The sequence below is a fragment of the Acinonyx jubatus genome, chromosome B2 (genome assembly GCF_027475565.1).
Source record: "Acinonyx jubatus isolate Ajub_Pintada_27869175 chromosome B2, VMU_Ajub_asm_v1.0, whole genome shotgun sequence".
NCBI classification, from domain to species: domain Eukaryota; kingdom Metazoa; phylum Chordata; class Mammalia; order Carnivora; family Felidae; genus Acinonyx; species Acinonyx jubatus.
This window is the reverse complement of record NC_069385.1, coordinates 96098672-96118823: the sequence shown is the minus strand read 5'-3', so window position 1 is coordinate 96118823 and position 20152 is coordinate 96098672. Positions and strand designations below refer to the sequence as shown.

General features: G+C 35.1%; 1 protein-coding gene and 1 pseudogene across 5 annotated transcripts in view; both read left to right on the top strand.

The window, feature by feature from the left end:
* ZNF451 (zinc finger protein 451) overlaps positions 1-20152 on the top strand; it is an 88050-nt gene that overhangs the window by 46485 nt on the left and 21413 nt on the right. For 3 of the 5 annotated variants that reach the window (XM_053222630.1, XM_027057516.2, XM_053222629.1), the window contains 6 exons: positions 6132-6285; positions 6793-6940; positions 10234-11837; positions 16067-16210; positions 17534-17664; positions 18701-18887. In XM_053222630.1, coding sequence (XP_053078605.1) covers positions 6132-6285; positions 6793-6940; positions 10234-11837; positions 16067-16210; positions 17534-17664; positions 18701-18887 — 2368 coding nt within the window. The remainder of the gene's footprint in view (positions 1-6131; positions 6286-6792; positions 6941-10233; positions 11838-16066; positions 16211-17533; positions 17665-18700; positions 18888-20152) is intronic. The other 2 variants (XM_027057521.2, XM_027057523.2) reach the window with 2 other exon arrangements.
* LOC113599008 (uncharacterized) lies at positions 5406-5541 on the top strand (annotated as a pseudogene).

Below are 20152 nucleotides of genomic sequence, written 5' to 3'. Positions count from 1 at the left end.
GTGTCCCCAGTTTCATTCTTCTCCATGTTGCTCTCCAATTTTCCCAGCACCATTTGTTGAGAGACTATCTTTTTCCCATTGGCTATTCATTTCTCCTTTGTCAAAGATTAATTGACCATATAATTGTGGGTTTATTTCTGGGTTTTCTGTTTTGTTCCATTGATCAATATGTCTATTTTTATGCCTGTGCCCCAGTTACAATTACTATACCTTTGTAATATAACTTGAAGTCTGGAATTGTGTTACCTCCCGTTTTGTTTTTCTTTTTCAAGATTGCTTTGACTATTAAGGGTCATTTGTGGTTCAATACAAATTTTATGATTATTTGTTCTAGTTCTGTGAAAAATGCTGTTGGTATTTTAATAGGGATTGCATTAAATTTGTAGATTGCTTTGGGTAGTATAGACATCTCAACACTATATGTTCTTCCTATTCATGAGCATAGAACATCTTTCCATTTCTTTGCATCATCTTGAATTTCTTTCATCAGTGTTGTATGGTTTTCAAAGTATAGGTCTTTCACATTTTTGGCTAAGTTTATACCTAGGTATTTTATTGGTTTTGGTGCAGCAGGTTCAGTACACACAAAACAATCAATGTGATATATCAATAAGAAAAAGGATAAAAAACATTTCAATAGATACAGGAAAAGCATTTGACAGAGTACAATATCCATTCATGATAAAATCCCTCAACAAAGTAGGTCTAGAGGGAACATAACCTCAACATAAAAAAGGCCTTTTGTGAAAAACCTACAGCTAACATCATACTCAGTGGTGAAAAACTGAGAGCTTTTCCCCTAAGGTCAGGAACAAGACAAGAATGTCCACTCTCACCACTTTCATTCAGCATAGTACTGGAAGTCCTAACCACAGCAGTTGGATAACAAAAAGAAATAACAAAGATCCACACTGGTAGGGAAGAAATAAAACTTTCAGTATTTGCAGGTGACATGATACTATATATAGAAAACCCTAAAGACTCCAAGAAACTACTAGAACTAATAAATGAATTCAGTAAAGTAGCAGGATACAAAATCAACGTACAGAAATCTGTTGCAATTCTATACCCTAATATGAAGCACCAGAAAGTGAAATTAAGAAAAAATCTGATTTACAGTTGCATCAAAAACACTTATAAATATTTTTATATAAGATCAGGTGTGTGAGTTTTTCTGTAATTAAGAAAATCAGTGTGTTAGGAGCATCTAGGTGTCTCAGTTGGTTAAGTGTCTGATTCTTGATTTGCCTCAGGTCATGAGTTTACAATTAGTGAGTTCGTGCCCCAGCTCTGTGCTGACAGTGTAGAGCCTGCTTGCAATTCTCTCTTCCTCTTTCTCTGTCCCACTCCCTGCCCCCTTGCATGCATGCATGCTCACTCGCTCTCTCTCTCTCTCAAAAATAAACTTAAAAAAAGAGAAAAGCAGTGTGTTGTAAACATGAGTGCTTAAACATTTGTTGAATCGATGCATACACTTTAAGTCAATGAATAGTATTCTTCTGTATGAATATATTATAGTTCATTTAATTTCCTCTTAGATGTATCAGTTGTTTCATTTTTTTTGTTATTAAAAGCAATACCACATTAAATATCCTGATAGCTTAAAACCTGTAATGAATCATAGCTGTGAATACAACTATATGCTGAGTGCTGTGAATCCTAGCAAACCATCAAACCTGGGGATGATTTGGGGGACTCCCAACACAAGTGATAACCTTAATACTGGCAAGAGGTTATTGTAATAGGACAGTGACATGATGAAAATAATGCTTTATACCTTTTAGAGTTAGAAGGACTTTTAATTCTAGAACCCAATTCCTTCTCTTTCTTAGGGATACCAAAGAGATCGAGTGGTATTAGGATGGTAGCAGTGTTCAAGGTGGATTCATAGGTGTAGAAAGGAGACTGCTTTAGGTGACTTTTGCAATAATTTAACTTTGAGATGAAAAAAGGCTTTGCTTAGGTAATGGCATTTAGAATAAAGACCTTAAAGTGAAACAAAAAGAAATGACAGGGCTTCCTATTGTGACAAAGGTTTAAGGAGAGAAGAGAAAAATGATACAAGAGGACTGCGTTCCATAAATTTTTTTGGTGTTTTCACTTGGTGACTAGTATTCTTCCTTTTTCGAAACTAGAGTTCTTTCAGAGCCTGTTTCCCTATTCCAGGCTGTAAGTGTTTTGTCTATTTTAGTGAGCAAATTATTTATCTTTTTTCTTTAGTAAATCTGAATAGGTATTTTAACCTTAATTAATACTCTCATTTGTATTTTCCCAAATTTCATTAATTTGTTCCCTTTTTTTCTGAGAATTACTTATTCCATGTTGTTTTGCCTGGTCTCCAGGAAGTAAATTTATGATATTTAGCCTTCTGAGAAGCATTATGGTAAAATGGAGCAAAGGCTTTGATGTCCAGACAGACCTGGATTCTACTGTCGCTTTTATTAGCTGTATGTACTCAGCAAGTTAAGGAACATCTCTGAGCTTTATTTGTCTCTAAAATAAAATTGTTATACTTACACGCAAGATTGTTGAGAGAAAATATAATTCTTTCTAAAGCACTTAGGCCTTAACAAACAGCTCTCATTAAATGCTCCTTATTGCTTATTCTTTGGAGAGTCCGTCACCAGAACTCTAAAGGAAACTGGTATGCACTAATTATAATTGCCTATCTTAAATCAGCCAGAAGAGGTCACTAGAAGATTGTATACCTGTGAATTCTGTTTTGTAAAGATGGCATTCTTCGGTGAAAGAGAATGAAATTACCACAATTTGCATTTTTTGCCTTGCTTCCCTCCTCTTTCCCTTTCGTCCCCAGTTTCTTCTGTCTATGCTAATGTTTCTTAAACTTAATACACTAATCACTTGGGAATCTTGTAAAATGCAAGTTCTGATAATAAATTGAGGTGGGACCTTGGATTCAAGATTCCTAACAAGCTTGTAGGTGATGCCAGTGCTTCTTGTCCTTGGGTCACACTTTGAGTAGCAGCCAGTGTCTAGTGGTTTTTAACATTAAAGCCATTCAATGAGTGGTATATCACTAGATAGCTTCCTGCTTTTCTTCCGTTTAATGCAGGTGGTAGAGGACATATTGTAGGCTTCAGTGTACCTCAGTGTCAATTGTGGGTCAATAGGCACAACCACTCTTTCTCGTTCTCTTCCTAGGGGCCAGCCTATCATTTAAGGTTATTTTTCCCTGTTGTTAGCCCATCCTCCCTAGCCCTAGGCAACCTGTAAACTATGGTTTTGCCTTTTCTGGGCATTTCAAATAAATGGAATCTTAAAATATGTGGCCTTTTGTGACAAGATTCTTTTATTTACCATAATGTTGTCAGGGTTCATCCATGTTGTAGCATATCAGCACTTCATTCCTTTTTATTGCCAAGTAACATTCCAGCATATGGATATATGCCACTTTTTCTTTATCATTTCATCACTTGGTGGACACTTGAGTTATTTCTACTTTTTGGCTGTTGTGAATAATGTTGCTATAAATAAATGTATAAATCTTCGTGTGAATATGTCTTTACTTGTCTAACAGGTTAAATTGTTGGGTCATATCATACTTACGTTCAGTTGTTTGGAGAACTGCCAAATTGTTATCCAACACACTGTACCATTTTACTTTCTTACTAGCAATATATGCAGATGCCAGTTTTTCCACATTCTTATCAACACTTATGTGCCTTCTAAGCTAGCCTAGATCCTAGTGGGTAAAAAGTAATATTTTATTGTGGTTTAACTTGGTTTAGATATACAAATGTGTATGGTGTATTTTATTTTAATATAGCTGAAAATATAGTGGTAGAAAAGAATTGAATAACTATTTCCCACTTATTCCCCTAGTTTGCACGAGCTAATATGCTATGCTTTTGCAATTGTTATATTTCAATAAAATTTTATGTAGGATCACATTCTTGTTCTATTGAGCAAATATTTTAAACAAGCTTTATATTGAATCCATTTATAACTCACAGTTGAACTAAGAATTATTTTGTTAACATTCTTCAAGTTAGGGACATTTTTATAAATTGGTGTTTAAGAAATGCCTTTAGTGCTCTTATTTAGAGCTTTCTAAGTATCTTCTTAGATGTGATCTTCTGCAGGGCACTCACTAAATTAAAATGGGGTAAGGTATAGTGGAAAGAGCATAGAATTTTTAATCAAATGTATAAGACTGGTTATTTTGTCTCTTCCCAGAGTACAACTTGATTGGAGGGAAGTGTTGACTTAACTAAATTTAGTTTTCTCATTTATAAATAATGAAAATAGTACTTCATGGGACTATCGTAAGGATTAAATGGAAAAGCACGTTTTGAACCCTAATGTGCTTCTTCACATGTGCTCGATATAAATGTAAATTTCTTATTCCTCTTTCTGTTGCATCTTATTAGCACTATATAAACTTTCTATATCCCTAATGTTAATGATTGTAAATTTAAAAAGACACAGTACAACTTCTAAGGCTATTACTCTAAGGACCATTAACAAGATGTCAAATTATATTTATACACAAGCACATATACACAGACATAAATATAGATACTTTAAAGTATTTTCAGCTTTGGGGCGCCTAGCTGACTCAGTTGGTAGAGCATGTGACTCTTTTAAAATTTTTCTTTTTTTTTCTTTCTTTCTTTTTTTTTTTGAGATAGAGCATGAGCAGGGAAGGGGCAGAGAGAGAGGGAAACACCAAATCAGAAGCAGGCTCCAGGCTCTGAGTTGTCAGCACAGAGCCTGACACGGGGCTCAAACCCACGAAGTATGAGATCATGACCTGAGCTGAAGTCAGATGCTTAACTGACTGAGCCACCCAGGTACCCCAAGCATGTGATTCTTAATCTCGGGGTCGTGACTTGGAGCCCCGCATTGGAGGTAGAGTTTACTTGAAAAAAAATTTTTTTTTTATATTTAGAACATTTTCAATTTTGAGATAGAGGAGCCTCTTAACCAAGTGGACACCTAGAAAGACATACCTGTTTGACTATATTAAAATTTTAAAGTGACCACATCAAAATTCATAGATATTTGAAAAATGCTTGCAAAATGGAGCATCAGACAGAAAGTTAATTTTTATAATGAAGAAATGATACAAGTTAACCGGCAGGGGAGAAAACAAAACCAACTGAAACATCAGACAAAAGGGTATGAGTAAGCAATCCACAGAATATGGAATATCCATAGAATTGTATGAATTAAAAAAAAAATCTATAGTAGCTATTGTACCAGGCTCATTCATTGCTAGGGAATGTGTGAATTGGTAGAGCCTATTTGAAAAACAATCATACAGTATCCTTTAATATTCAAGTAATAAACCTTTTAACTCAATAGGGCCACTCCTAATAATGAGAAAAATACGTCTGTAAATAAGGATATGTATTCAGGGTAGTTTATAACACCGTTGTGTTATTGCTTCTTGGCCTTTTGGCTAAGATCAAGTGTAGTATATGTTCTTATCAGTTTGTAACACCATTGTGTTGTTTATAGTGGCAAGAAAAAAAAAAGTCTGGTAATGAATAGTTACCTAAGTCTTAGTAAACCTACACTGGTTTACAACCAGTTGAGAACTTTGCAACCATTGAGAAGAATGAATTAGAGGTATTCCAGTTGATTTTTTTTAGGCATTTTCATTAGGTATTGTGGAATAAGAGAACTAAGAAGCAGAAGAGTCTGTAAGATGACAATATTTGGTAAAACAGTGGCAGTTCCCTGTGTGTTTATTTCTATATATTTTTGTAGATTATTAAGCATGGAGATATTTGTGGAAGAATACATATATAAGCATAGGTTATATTGCAGAGTAGAGTGAATAAAGCAAAATGGAAGAAAAAGTGTATGTGATATGAAAACATTTATTCATTAACATAATATAGATGTGTATATAAAAGAAAAATATATAGAAAGCAAATTTACTTGTATATTATCACAAAAAGATGGTGAAGAGTTAAGAAAAAAAAATTTTAATCCACATAGGCAATTTAATGATAAAAATTCCATAGTTCACACTGAGGAAAGAAAAGTTCTCTTGTTAAAAACTGGTACAGAATATTCCAAATCAGAAATTTTGAAAGTTGATTTTTAAAAATTGAATATTGATTTTAGTTGTCTGTAATACAGCTTTGCTTGTATTTTAGGAAGCTGCAGATGATGGACATAAAAACAACCTTCTTCCTCAGATTATTCAGTGTTTTGCGTGTCCAAATTGCTTCCTTCTTTTTAGCAGCAAGGATGAGTGTTTGAAGCATATGTCTGGAAAGAATCATTTCCATCAGAATTTTAAACTGAGTGGTATGTTAATACTCTGTTCTGAAAATTATTAAAGTACTTTAATCTTTGCTGATTTACCATACTTCTCAGATAATTCTTGAGGTAACTTATCCTCACATTGGATTGGAAACATGAAAGTGAAAGATTGTCTTAATTTTTATTTTTCAAAAAAGATTCTCAACATTGATCTGTACCAGCAGTAAGGTTTAGTTACTTTGAGGAATGAAGAGAAACTTGGAAAGAAAACATTTCTTTATATAACAAATATAAAAAATAATTTTTGATGTAATAATAATTTTTATATATCCATAACATCTGGGAAGTTGGGTGTTTCTCTGCATTAAAGGTTCAGATTTTGAGCATGAGTTCAGCATCCTTTGTACTTACGGCTGGAAAATGACTTCTCTTAGTTTTTTAGCACAACAATCTTTTACATATTCCAGCCAATGTTGAGAAAGGCAAAGGGGAGGAAGGTTGGGTTGCTATCTGCTTAAATCTTTGCAAGTTATAGTGTATTTTGTCTTTCAGATGACAAGGGAATAGCGCAGCCAATATCATTTCCATCTTTTGCAAAGAAACTTCTGATCTCTCTCTGCAAAGATGTCCCATTTCAAGTTAAGTGTGTGGCCTGCCACCAGACACTACGTTCTCACATGGAGCTCACTGCCCACTTCAGGTTTGTACAGGTCTAGTCGGGCTGTAAGGGAATCCTGCCCAAGAAGCTCTTTACCAGCAGGAGGATTCAATAGGATGTTTTTCTATTTCATGTTCCTCTGCTTTTAAAATGAGATTATATATTAGTCTGGAAATTAATCAAATTTAACATAATGAGAGAAGTTGAAGGTGTGGAAAAAGTGGGTATATTGATATTGCTGTGAATGTAAAACCAACAGTTCTATTTGTGTTTTTCTCTGTATGTTTGTGAAGAGTGTGTGTATGGGGGGAGGAGTGGGTTAACTTGCCTTTAAGTGTGACTTGCTTTTAAGTCAACCAGAATGGAAAGTATAATATACATATGAAAATTAAATTTCAGTGAAAGACCAAATTTATCAAATAATCAAGTGTGATTTTTTTTTGTCTTTGCAATGGAAATTATCAAGCAATGTACAACCCCAGTATACCTTTTACCCAGCTTCAGGATTTAGCAACACATGGCAGTCGTGTTCATTTATATTCTCACCCCCCTGCAAATTATTATTTTGCGGTAAATCATGTCATTCTATCTGTAAATACTTCTATATATAACTATAAATGATAAGGACTCCTTTTTTTAAAAAAATCCTATAATACCATTATCACAACTTAAAAAACTGGTATTTTTAATAGCATCAAATACCTAATCAGTTATAAAATTTCCCTGATTATCTCATAAAGTTTTTTGTTTTACATTTGGTTTCTTGGAATCATGATCCAAACAAAGTCTGTACATATTTTCTATTTAGGTGCTCTGTCTCTTAGGTCTCTGTTTTCCTGTTATATCATTAAAATATATTAAAAGTTCGTATCTACTAAATTGCATTCATTTAAATAGAACAATTATTTTCACAAACCTTCGAGTAAAATATGTTCTCAATAAACAAGGCAGTAGAATATAATTACTCTGTATATACCCAGTGTAACTACTAAGGTTAGCAGTCCTGGTTCTGACTTATATTTCGTGAGTTCAAATCCTGGTTCTACCTGTTATTTTTATTCTTAATGTTTTATTATGTAAAATTTCAACTGTATGAAGTCAGCAGAATAGTCTAGCGAACCTCCATTTACCCATTTTATTCTATACATCTTTATGCTCCTTATTCCCCTTATTTTTTTTAAAGTTTATTTAATCTGAGAGAGCGAGAGTGTGTGTGTGCACCAGCAGGGGAGAAGCAGAGAGAGAGAGAGAATCCCAAGCAGGCTCTGCCCTGTCAGCACAGCCTGATGCAAGGCTCAAACTGACAACTTAAGAGATCATGATCTGAACTGAAATTGGACGCTTAACTGACTGAGCCACCGAGGCGCCCCAGCCCCTTAATTATTTTTAAAAGTTCTTTGTTTTTGAAATACAAATTAAATTAGTCACAGTGTACACATCTTAACTTTTATGATTTTGACATAAAATCACAGATAGATACGTACATCTGTTAACCTATGCTTTTATCATAATATGTTACCTGTCTGTGGAAAGTTCCATTGTGTCCCTTTCCAGTCATTTCCCACCCTCTTACCCTGCTTGCCCTAGATATTTTTTCCACCTTGCATTGGCTTCATCTCCTTGAGAACTTCATGTAATTGAAATCATGTAGTATGTACTCTCTTGTATTTGTCATAATATCTGCGAGATACACCTATGTTGCTTAGTACATTGTTCCTCTTTATTGGTGAGTAGTATTTTATTATATGAACTTAGCACAATTTGTTTATTCATTCTCCTGATGATGGACATTTGGATTTAAAGTTTTTAGCTATCATAAATAAAGCTACTGTATATATTTTGTACAAGTCTTTTATGGACATATGTTTTCATTCCTCTTGGATTAATATCTAGGAGTGGAATTGCTGGATCAAAGAGTAAGTGTATATTTAATTTTATAAGAAACTACTACATACTTTCCCAAAGTGTTTGTACCAACAAGGTATGAGAGTTCCAGTTTCTCTGCATCCTTGCCAAGGTTTGGTATTGCCAGTCTTTCATTTTAGCTGTTCTTTGAGTGCCTCTTTGTGGTTTTAATCTGCATTTCCCTGATAAACAATGATGTTGGGCACTTTTTCATGTGCTTATGGGTGATTCATTTATCTTTTTTTGTGAAATGTCTGTTCAAGTATTTTGTTAGTTTAAAGATTGGATTGTTTGCTTTTTTCATAGTGAATTGGAATTCTTGATATATTCTAGATGTAAATATTTTGTCAGAAATATGTGACTATATTCTGTCCCAGTCTAGACTTTGCTATCATATTAATTATGTCTTTTGTGGCTGTCCATCCTCTTTCCTGAGTATCCTTTGCTTGTTCTTCAGGAATATATTTTGTTTACTTCAACTTTTATGAATGTCAGCTTTTTTAAAGCTTTTTGGTTTTTTTAGCGTTTATGTTTATTTCTATAATTTGTCTCAAAACAAATTTTTGCTGATCTTTGAAACCACCAGCATTTGACTTTACTGATGATTCTCTGCCGTTTGCCCATTTTTTACTTTGTTGATTTCTGCTCTTTAAACTTTGGGTTTATGGGGCACCTGTGTGGCTCAGTTGGTTAAGCGTCTGCATTCGGCTCAGGTCATGATCTCATGGCTTGTGAGTTTGAGCCCCACGTTGGGCTCTGTGCTGACAGCTCAGAGCCTGGAGCCTGCCTTGGATTCTGTGTCTGTCTGTCTCTGTGTCTCTCTCTCTCTCTCTCTCTCTCTCTCTCTCTCTCTCTGTCTCTGCCCCTCCCCCTCCCCCATTCACGCTTTGTCTCTCAAAAAAATAAAAATAAACATTTAAAAAAATTAAACTTTGGGTTTAATTTGCTTATGTTTTTCTAGCTTCCTATAGTAGAAGCTTAGATTGACTTTGGACCTTCTTTTTCTGTATAAACATTTAAAGTTATAAGTTTTCCTCTAAGCATTGAATTACCCTTGGATTTTGATAGGTTGTTTTCTTTTTCATTTATTTAAAAATATTTTCCCTTTTCCCTTTTAATTTCTCCTTTGACCCATAGATTTAGTAGAAATTTGTTGTTTAATTTCTAAGGATTAGGGATTCAATTTCCAAATATTTGTATGAATTTTTTTGATCCTTTGACTCTAGTTTTACTGTTCTGTACATGGATTAGAAACAGACAAAATATAGGTAATACTCAGGTACTCTGAGGTAAAATTATTCTGTAACCTGCATTTTTATTGAAAAATATCTTTTAGTGCTTTTTGTATACATTGTTTATAATTCCTATAAAAAGCAGAGATACTGTATTTAGAAAGTACTTACAAAAGAGGTTTTTTTCATCTAATTTAGAGTTCGTTGTCGAAATGCTGGTCCTGTAGCTTTGGCTGAGAAGAGCATTGCCCAAGTTGCAGAAAAATTCGTATTAAGAGGTTACTGTCCAAATTGCAACCAAGTCTTTGCGGATGAAACCAGTACCCGAAATCACAAGCAGAATTCAGGGCACAAAGTCCGAGTCATTACCTCAATGGAAGAATCCGTCTTACTTTATTGCCATAGCAGTGAAGGGAACAAACCTTCTGACTTGAATCTCTTGCTAGATCGATCAAAATTTTCATCACTTAAAAGAACCATGTCTGTTCAAGAATCTAACTCACAAGATTGCACCACTGTTCCAAAAAAGAAGATGAATTTAGAAGGTAAAAGCCATGAAGGTACAGTTTGTGTTCAGAAAGAAAAGTCATTTGTTAAAACCTGGTTTTGTGAATGCCATCAACAATTCCTAAGTGAAGATGCAGTAGAAAAACATGTTTTCTCAGCAAACACAATGTGTTATAAGTGTGTGGTCTGTGGAAAGGTATGTGAAGATTCAGGGGTCATCCGTTTACATATGAGCCGGATTCATGGAGGGGCACATTTAAATAACTTTCTTTTCTGGTGTCGGACATGCAAAAAGGAGTTAACAAGAAAAGAGACTATCATGGCACATGTGACTGAATTTCATAATGGACACAGATATTTTTATGAGACGGATGAGGTAGAAAGTGAAACTTTGCCAACATCCTCTGCAACATTGGTGAGTAATTTGACTGCTAAGAATCCTTCAACTATTACTATTATTGATCATTCTCCAGCAAATAGTCCTCCAAGGGGTAAATGGCAGTGCCGAATTTGTGAAGATATGTTTGATTCCCAGGACTGTGTAAAACAGCATTGCATGTCTTTAGCAAGTCACCAGTTTCATAGATACAGCTGTGCCCATTGCAAAAAGACTTTTCACAAGGTTGAAACACTGTACCGACATTGCCAAGATGAGCATAACAATGAGATAAAAGTTAAGTACTTCTGTGGGCTTTGTGATATTACCTTTAATGTGGAAGAAGCATTTTTAAGTCATTATAAGGAGCACCACAGCACAGATTATGTGTTTGTGTCAGAAAAAACTGAAACTTCAATTAAAACTGAGAATGATTTTCCAGTAATAGAGACCAGTAACCTGTTAACCTGTGGTTGCCGTGAGAGTTACATCTGTAAAGTTAACAGAAAGGAAGATTATGGTAGATGTCTTCAAATCATGCTGGATAAAGGTAAACTGTGGTTTCGCTGCACCTTGTGTTCAGCAACAGCACAGAATGTAACTGACATCAATACTCACATCCATGAAGTGCACAGAGAAGAAAAGAGTGAGGAGGAAAAGGAGCAACGGTATGTCATCAAGTGTGGCACTTGCACCAAAGTGTTTCACGATCCTGAGAGTGCTCAGCAGCACTTCCATAGAAAACACTGCTTTTTACGGAAACCCAGTGTGGCTCATTTCGGATCTGAGAAAACAAGCCTGTACAAGTTTGCTGCCAGTGCCTCACGTCCAGAGAGAAAACTAAAACAGGCAGTAAGCCATCCAAAAAATTCAGAGATGGAGAAGGGAGCTGAGAATGACCTAAGCTGTCAGAATATAGGTATGGCATTACAACTCTAATGTCTGTGCAGATTTCACATACTGATAGAGAAAATACATGTATTGTAGCCATCCTTGTTTTTAAATTTATTTATTTTGAGAGTGTCCACACAAGCGGGGAGGAGGCAGAGAGAAAATCCCAAGCAGGCCCTGCATTGTCAGTGCAGAGCCCAATACAGGGCTGCATCTCACTAATCCATGAGATCATGACCTGAGCCCAAATCAAGAGTTGACACTTGGGGCACCTGGGTGGCTCAGTCGGTTGAGTGTCCAACTTCAGCTCATGTTCATGAGTTCACAGTTCATGAGTTCAAGCCCCACATCAGGCTCTGTGTGCAGACAGCTCGGAGCCTGGAGCCAGCTTCAGATTCTGTGTCTTCCTCTCTCTCTACCCTACCCAGTCTCACTCCCTCTGTCAAAAAATAAACAAACATTAAAAAAAAAAGGGGTTGACATTTCACCGAATGGGCCACCGGGTGCACCTGTGGCCATCATTTTTGTGAAAGCTAATAATGATTCAGTTTTGAAGTAAGAAACATGGTGGGATGATACAGTAATCATTATAGCATATACTTTTGGGGGATATGTATTCCTAAATACGAATACATACTAGTATTTAAATATTCATTTAACTACCCTAAACTTAAGGGGACAAAGAGTATATATTAGATTTAAACACTATGTATTTAAGATAACATTGTCTTTTATAAGAAGCATGGGAATTTTGAGAGATGAAGAAAATTGATAGTCTTTCTGAAAGTCAGATTTAAAATTTATATATATATATATATATATAAATGTTATCCTTAACATTTAGATTCTTCTTATCATTTAGAAGGTTCATTAAGAAGATAAATCCAGTGAACTCTTTGTGTTTATATTTTGACTTTATTCTTTTGTTGTTGGAAAATTCTTCTTTTTTTTTTAATTAAACTTGTTTTTTTATTCCAGTATAGTTAACATAGTATTATATTCATTTCAGGTGTACAGTATAGTGATTGAACAGTTCTATACAGAACTCGGTGCTTATCATGATAAGTGTACTGTTAATCCCCTCACCTATTTCACTCATCCTCCCCATCCACCTCCCCTCTGATAACCACTAGTTTTCTATATTCAGAGTCTGATTTTTGTCTTTTTTTTTATTTGGTTGGTTTCTTAAATTACACATGAGTGAAATCATAGGGTATTTGTCTTTCTCTGACTGACTTATTTCCCTTAGTATTATACCGTCTAGATCCATACATGTTGCAAATGGCAAGATTTCATTCTCTTTTATGGCTAATATTCCATTGTATATATACACCACATCTTCTTTATCCATTCGTCTATCCGTGGACACTTGGGTTGTATTTATAAGTTGGCTATTGTAAATACTGCAGTAAACATAGGGGTCCATATATCTTTTTGAATTAGTGTTTTCATATTCTTCAGGTAATTAGTAGTGGAATTACTGGATCATATGGTAATTCTATTTTTAATTTTTCAAAGAATCTCCATATTTTCCATCGTGGCTGTACCAGTTTGCATTGCCACCAACAGTGTATGAGGGTTCCTTTTTCTCCACATCCTCATATTTTGGCTTTATTCCGTAATTATGAGAAATCTTAATGTTCACTTCAGAATTTATATATTTTTGTTATGATTTTCTGGAAAGCAGAGCTTTTACTTAGACTTAAAATAGCAATTAGAAGTAGAGTTACAAATGGTAGCAGGAAACCAGGGAGAAAATTGAGGTATAGATCCCTTTGTACTTAATCTAGATAAGACTCCCTAAGTGTAGGTGTGCTGGGTGGCTTAGGTGCTGTCAACACAGAGCGAGCTTTGGATTCTTTCTTGCCCTCTCTCTCTGCCCCTCCCCCCTCAAAATAAATAAATAAACTTAAAAAAAAAAGAGTAAGTCTAGAAGAGGACAGTGGTTTTATTTTGTTTAGAAGTATAATTTGTCGTGGTTAGAATATAATTTTAAGTCCATATTCTTTTAAATAAATATGAGCTCTTGGTAAGTTACACAGTGTAGAGAGGGGACAATGAGGATATGTGAAAATTTTGGCTAAAATTTTTTTATAAACTATTTTTATGAACTACTGAGTTTATACAGGCTTGCTGTATATAGCATTTGTAGATCTTAGCATCATTTTTAGTCATGGCATGTTTTATGTAAGAAATGATTACATGACATACTATCAACTCATTCAGTTCTACTTTTAACAGTGAAGCAGTGATTACACTGTTTTTATGTTCTCTTGTGCTTTTCTCTTGTTCTCCCGATTACTTTTGGGAATTTATGTCGGTCTGTGTTTGATAGATGATTGTAGTATCTAAATCTACAATTACTAAGAATTAAAAAAAATTTTTTTTCCTTAGTAATTTCTACACCCAGTGTGGGGCTTGAACTCACAGCTCCATGATCAAGAGTCACATGCTCCACTGACTGAGCTAGCCAGGGGCCCTTACAATTACTAAGAATTTTAAGACAAGATAAAAGAAGATAGGTGGCTTGGAAATGGGAGAGGATGGCAGTGCAGTATATTTGAGGGAGGCTGTATTAGATGGAGTAGAACCTAGTCATTTTAAAAATAATTTAAAATGTTAAGGTTTGCATTGGTACACTGGAAACTTTAAGGCCTTATCAAGATAGAAAATTATGAAAGAAGTGAAAGAGATGGAGAACAAGAGTTGGAGAATGGTGGAAGAAGAAAGAACTTAAGAGAACCAAGAAAGATGTGTTTATGGTAGGAGGTGCTGATGTGCCACCAGTACCTATTATGCACCACTTTATGGTAGAGGGTTGTCATTTATTTCATTTGTGCCCTGTAGGGTTTTTAATCACATAGCTAGCAGGTTACTAATAAATCAGTCTAGATTGGGAAAAGAACATAATTCTGGTGGGGAGAAGTTCTTACCAGGTAACCTTGAAATTTTATTTTAATATATATATTTTAAATGTTTTTAGTTATTTTTGAGAGGTGAGGGAGCATGAGCAGGGGAGGGGCAGAAAGAGGGGGACAGAGGATCCAAAGCAGGCTCCACGATGTCAGCATAGAGCCCAGTTCAGGGCTTAAACTTTCACAAACTGTGAGATCATGACCTGAGCCGAAGTTGGATGCTTAACTGACTGAGCCACCCAGGTGCCCCACCTTGAAATTTTATTTGATGGATGGTGCAAGTTTTTGTTTTTTCAGCCTTAAAACTTGGTCTTTTAGTTCTCCCAGTACATTGTTTTTTAATTATCATTTATTTTATTATTATTATTTTATTATATTTTATTATTATAAACAACTTTTAAAGAAAGTCTTAGCTATAACAGATTTGGTAATGATGGAAGTAATTTTGGAAGTGGCGGAAGCTATAATGATTTTGGCAGTTATAACAGTCTTCAAATTTGGGACCCATGAAAAGAGAAAAGAGACAGAAGCTCTGGCCCCTATGGTAGTACAGGCCAATACTTTGCCAATCTACAAAACTAAGATGGCTATGGCAGTTCCAGCAGCAGCAGTAGCTATAGTAGTGGCAGATTTCAATTACTGCCAGGAAACAGCAGGAGAGGAGAGCCAGAGAAGTGACAGGGAAGGTGTAAGTTACATGGATTTGTGGACTCAGACCAGCATATTGGTGGCAGAGCCTAGCTGCTACATACAAAGAAGACATGTTTTAGGCAATATTCATGTGTATGGGCAAAAAAAATGAGGACTGTATTTCTGACTAATTGTGTGACAGGTTTTTTTAATTTATTTTTTAAAAAAAATGTTTATTTTTGAGAGAGAGCAGTGTGCATGCAAGTGGGGGAGAGGCAGAGAGAGATGAAGACACAGAATCCAAAGCAGGCTCCAGGCTCTGAGCTGTCAGCACAGAGCCCAATGCAGGGCTTGAATCCACAAGCCATGAGATCATGACCTGAGCCAAAGTTGGATGCTCAACCAACTGAGCCACCTCAGTTGTGTTTTTTTTGTTTTTTTTTTTTAATTAAAAAGAGAAAGACAGGCTTAGCATCAATGGCATGTATTTATAGAAAGAATAATAAAATTTTGGAAGTATTCAGAATATTTTTTATCTGGTGTAAATATACTGTATCATGTATAGGTTTGGATCTCATGAAGAGGTTTAAGTAGAAATTAATAATATTCAAGATTAATATTTTTGCATATTCTCTAGTATCTTTTAAACTTGAGAAATTAAAGCGTTTTTAGCTAATTCTTACCAAATTCATGTTAATGTTTCTCTTCTCAGATGAAGAAGTTGTTGAACTTCCAGATTTGGATTATCTGCGAACCATGACTCATATAGTCTTTGTAGACTTTGATAACTGGTCAAACTTTTTTGGTCATCTACCAGGGCATCTTAACCAAGGAACATTCATCTGGGGCTTTCAAGGTATGATTGATAAGGAAAACATCTGATACCTTCTCCTCTTTTCTCCATTAGAATATGTTCCACATTAAAAGGATTGCTCTTGAACCTTCTTGAATAGAACATACAAACGTAATTGCAATATTGTCACTTTGCATTGTAGCTACTTTGCCAGAATATTTTTCTCTTTACATTTCTTTGTGGTGAATGTTAGCTCTCTTTGGTGACCTAAAGTTTGTGGATCTTTTGATACATATTGAAAAAACATTTATTCAGCACCTACAACATGCCAGGTACTAATGCTTGGTATTAACCCATGCTTACTGATTATTATATTTATCTCCTTCTTAAAACATAAGGCAGGATGCATGAGAAGTTTATTTTTTCCAAAGTGTAAAACTAATAAATAATAGAGTTAGCTTTTGAACTTGGACCGCTTGGCTACAGAACTAGTATGATTTTCAAATTGCCATAATTGCCTCTTCAGTTCATCCTTACTGAACTGAAGTTCATAAATATGCAGCTTCATCTAAATATTTCTTTACAAACCATTGACCAAACAGGGAGAGAGATGACTATGATTTACGGAAGTTTAGTATAGTGAGCATCCAATAAACTTTATGTTTGATAGGCAACAGCATATAAGAGGATGATTTGGGGTGCCTGGGTGGCTCAGTTGACAGCTCAGGTCATGATCTCACGGTTCGTGGGATTGAACCCTGTGTTGGGCACTGCACTGACAGCATGTTGCCTGCTTGGGATTCTCTCTGTCCTTCCCCCCCACCTCACACTCTCTCTCTCTCTCTCTCAAAATAAGTAAATAAACATTTTAAAAATAATTTTAAAAAAACAAAGAGGAGGACTGGTTTTAGGATGAGACATACTGACCTCAAAAAAATTAAAAAAGAAACGTGCTGACCTGGATAAATACTCTAGTACAACCTTTTAGTAAATTTAGCTTTGCTGATTGCCTATCATTTCTCTCCACTGAATAGTCTTGACATATTTGTTAAAAACAAAACAAAATTAATGCTTACATTTATATGGAATTATACCAGTCAGAGACTCCTTACACATAATTACTTTTGATTTTCCTTAACATAACCTATGAGTTTTCAGGTTAATGGGCAGATGCAGGGAAGGTGGCCTACTTTGCCAAGATTGTAAAGCAACAAGATGGTGATGCCTATACTAGAACTGAGTTCTGCATTCTAATCTAGTACTTGCCCTCTAAAAAAATCTTTTTCTAGTGTGTTTTTTCTTGATAGAGCTTTCAGTTGTAGCTACTGTTCAGTTCTCTTTTTTTCTCTGTTTGACTATCATTCATGCCTTTTCTAAAAATAATAGGAGGAAACACCAATTGGAAGCCTCCACTCAACTGTAAGATCTATAATTACCTGAATAGGATTGGATGTTTCTTCCTTCATCCTCGTTGTAGTAAAAGAAAAGATGCTGCTGATTTTGCCATATGTATGCATGTGAGTGATTGTTTTATTCAAAATCTAATGTGAATCTAGGACCCATTTGGAATTTTTTTTTTCCACTTGAATCGTAATGACAGTATAGAGCATTCTTCAGTGCTATATTTTTGTATAAAACCTTCTACATAAGATTCTGCTGATGACTAATGAGAGCAAGGACCCATATACTTATTTACTGCTTTCCCCAATTCCTAGCAGACTCCCAGCTACCCATTGTAGACCCTCACCTATTTATAGAATAATGATCAATAGATGACAGTGTATTTGATGTATGCTGAGATACTTTCACATTTTAACATCTCTGAAATTGGGAGACACCTTAACAATCACTGTTGGCCTAGGTGAAATTTGCATTTGCTTCTCTGTCTGCCAGTCACCTAGAGAAACTACCAACCTGAGACCCATTTTAAATTAAATTCTCTGCTTAAATGTAAGTCAGTTTACATGTCGCACTGATAACATGAATTTACTCTGTAACCTTGTTAACTCCTGCTTACATTTTAAACCACAAAACATTTTCTTTTCCATCTATTCAGTGCTAAGATTGAATTATGCAGATTACCTTGCTTACCTTCTCTCTATGGCAGATTTATTTCTTATTTATCCTTAGATTAAGTGTGTAACCCTTGTAGCATTCCAGCCTCTTATTTGACTTCTTTTGGTATTTTTTTTTCTTTCTTAGTGGCACATAAAATAGCTTATCTTATAATTCGTGGCAGTTTACATTTGATTAAATGTGTTATATTTTATTTATGAAGGAGATCTTTGTATCATACTTTGGTGGGAGCTAGAGAACAAGTTAAATAAACCTTTTTAGGGGTGCCTGGCTGGCTCAGTTAGTGGAGTGTGCAACTCTTGATCTCGAGGTTGACTTTGAGCCCCATGTTGAGTGTAGAGACTACTTTAAAAAAATAATAAAATCTTAAAATAAATAAATAAACCTTTCTAGGTATGTGTTCATACTGAAATAGATGTAATGGTTTAAAACTCAAATATTGATTTTTATCAACATATGCGTTTTGTTCCAACTTAGGCTGGCCGTCTAGATGAACAACTACCCAAGCAGATTCCTTTCACCATCCTCTCAGGAGATCAAGGTTTTCTGGAGCTAGAGAACCAATTTAAGAAGACTCAGAGGCCAGCACATATACTAAACCCTCACCATTTAGAGGGAGATATGATGTGTGCCTTGTTAAATAGCATATCTGATACTACCAAAGGTACGCAGCTGCAGTCACAGTGCAAACCACCCAAGAGGAGGAGACTTCACTGCTGAGAGAAACCAATAAACTGCTGTCCACTAGTGAACTACTGGCTGCTCACTAAAGCATCATGCTCTCATACTTTTTTTATTTTTTCCTTTTCTCCCTTTCATTTTTTAGTGTTTTAGAGAAAGGATGATTTCATAATTTTCTGAAGCCTTTTCTGATCTAATAGATAAAATCTGTGTTCATGTATATAAAATACATATTCATGATTTGAAATATGTTAGTATAATTTTGCAAAGCTCAGAATCCAGATTTTCACTATTTCTGAAATTCCAAATTTATCTTCAATTTTTCTGAAAGCTAATTGCTTATAGATTAAACCAGAAAGAATAAATAATACTATGGCAATTAAAAAAAAAAAAGATCATTTTAAGAGATTGGCAGGGATGAAATGAAGCCCTGAGAGAGGTTTAGTTCCTTGAAAGAGGTACCTTCCTGTCCTCTTCCCAGGACTTAAACTCTCTTCTCTGACATTCTGATATTCAATGAAAGGACGTGCTAATGTTCACTTTCACTACCAAGCATTTAAGAAAGGATGTAATTCTAGGGAATCAGATGAGTTTTTTTCATAATTTCTGAAGTAAATGTGAATAGAAGAAAAGAACAAAAGGATAATTTTTAAATATCCTAATGGCTTCCAGTCATGAATAAGATTTGAAGATATTGATGAATGACCTCAATGAAAACGTATCTTTGGCATTTTTATCATAAGCTTTATTTTTTTTTTAACACTTAATTTATTTTTGAGAGACAGAGACAGAGCATGAGCAAGGAAGGGGCAGAAAGAGAGACACAGAATCTGAAGCGGGCTCCAGACTGTAAGCTGCCAGCACAGAGCCCAATGCGGGGCTTGAACCCACAAACTGTGAGTTCATGACCTGGGTCGAAGTCGGCCACTTAACCGACTGAGCCACCCAGGCGCCCCTTTATTATATGCTTTAAATTTTCCAACTCTGCTGTCCGCCTAGGTATTTTTTTCTTTCAACATTTTTGGAGCCACATTTTGATTGAAAACCCATTCTGAAAAATTTTGCTCTAATCACTCATTACAGTGGATCAGTTTACTTCTGCCAAGTTAGGAATCTTTAATCTACTAGCCCAACTTTGCTCTTTCAAGGAAAATCAACTCTGTTTTGCATATTTATGTCATTCTTTAGTACTGAATTTTATCTTCCTGTTCTGTAATTTTTGTTTTCATCTGTTTGCTTTTTCTATCT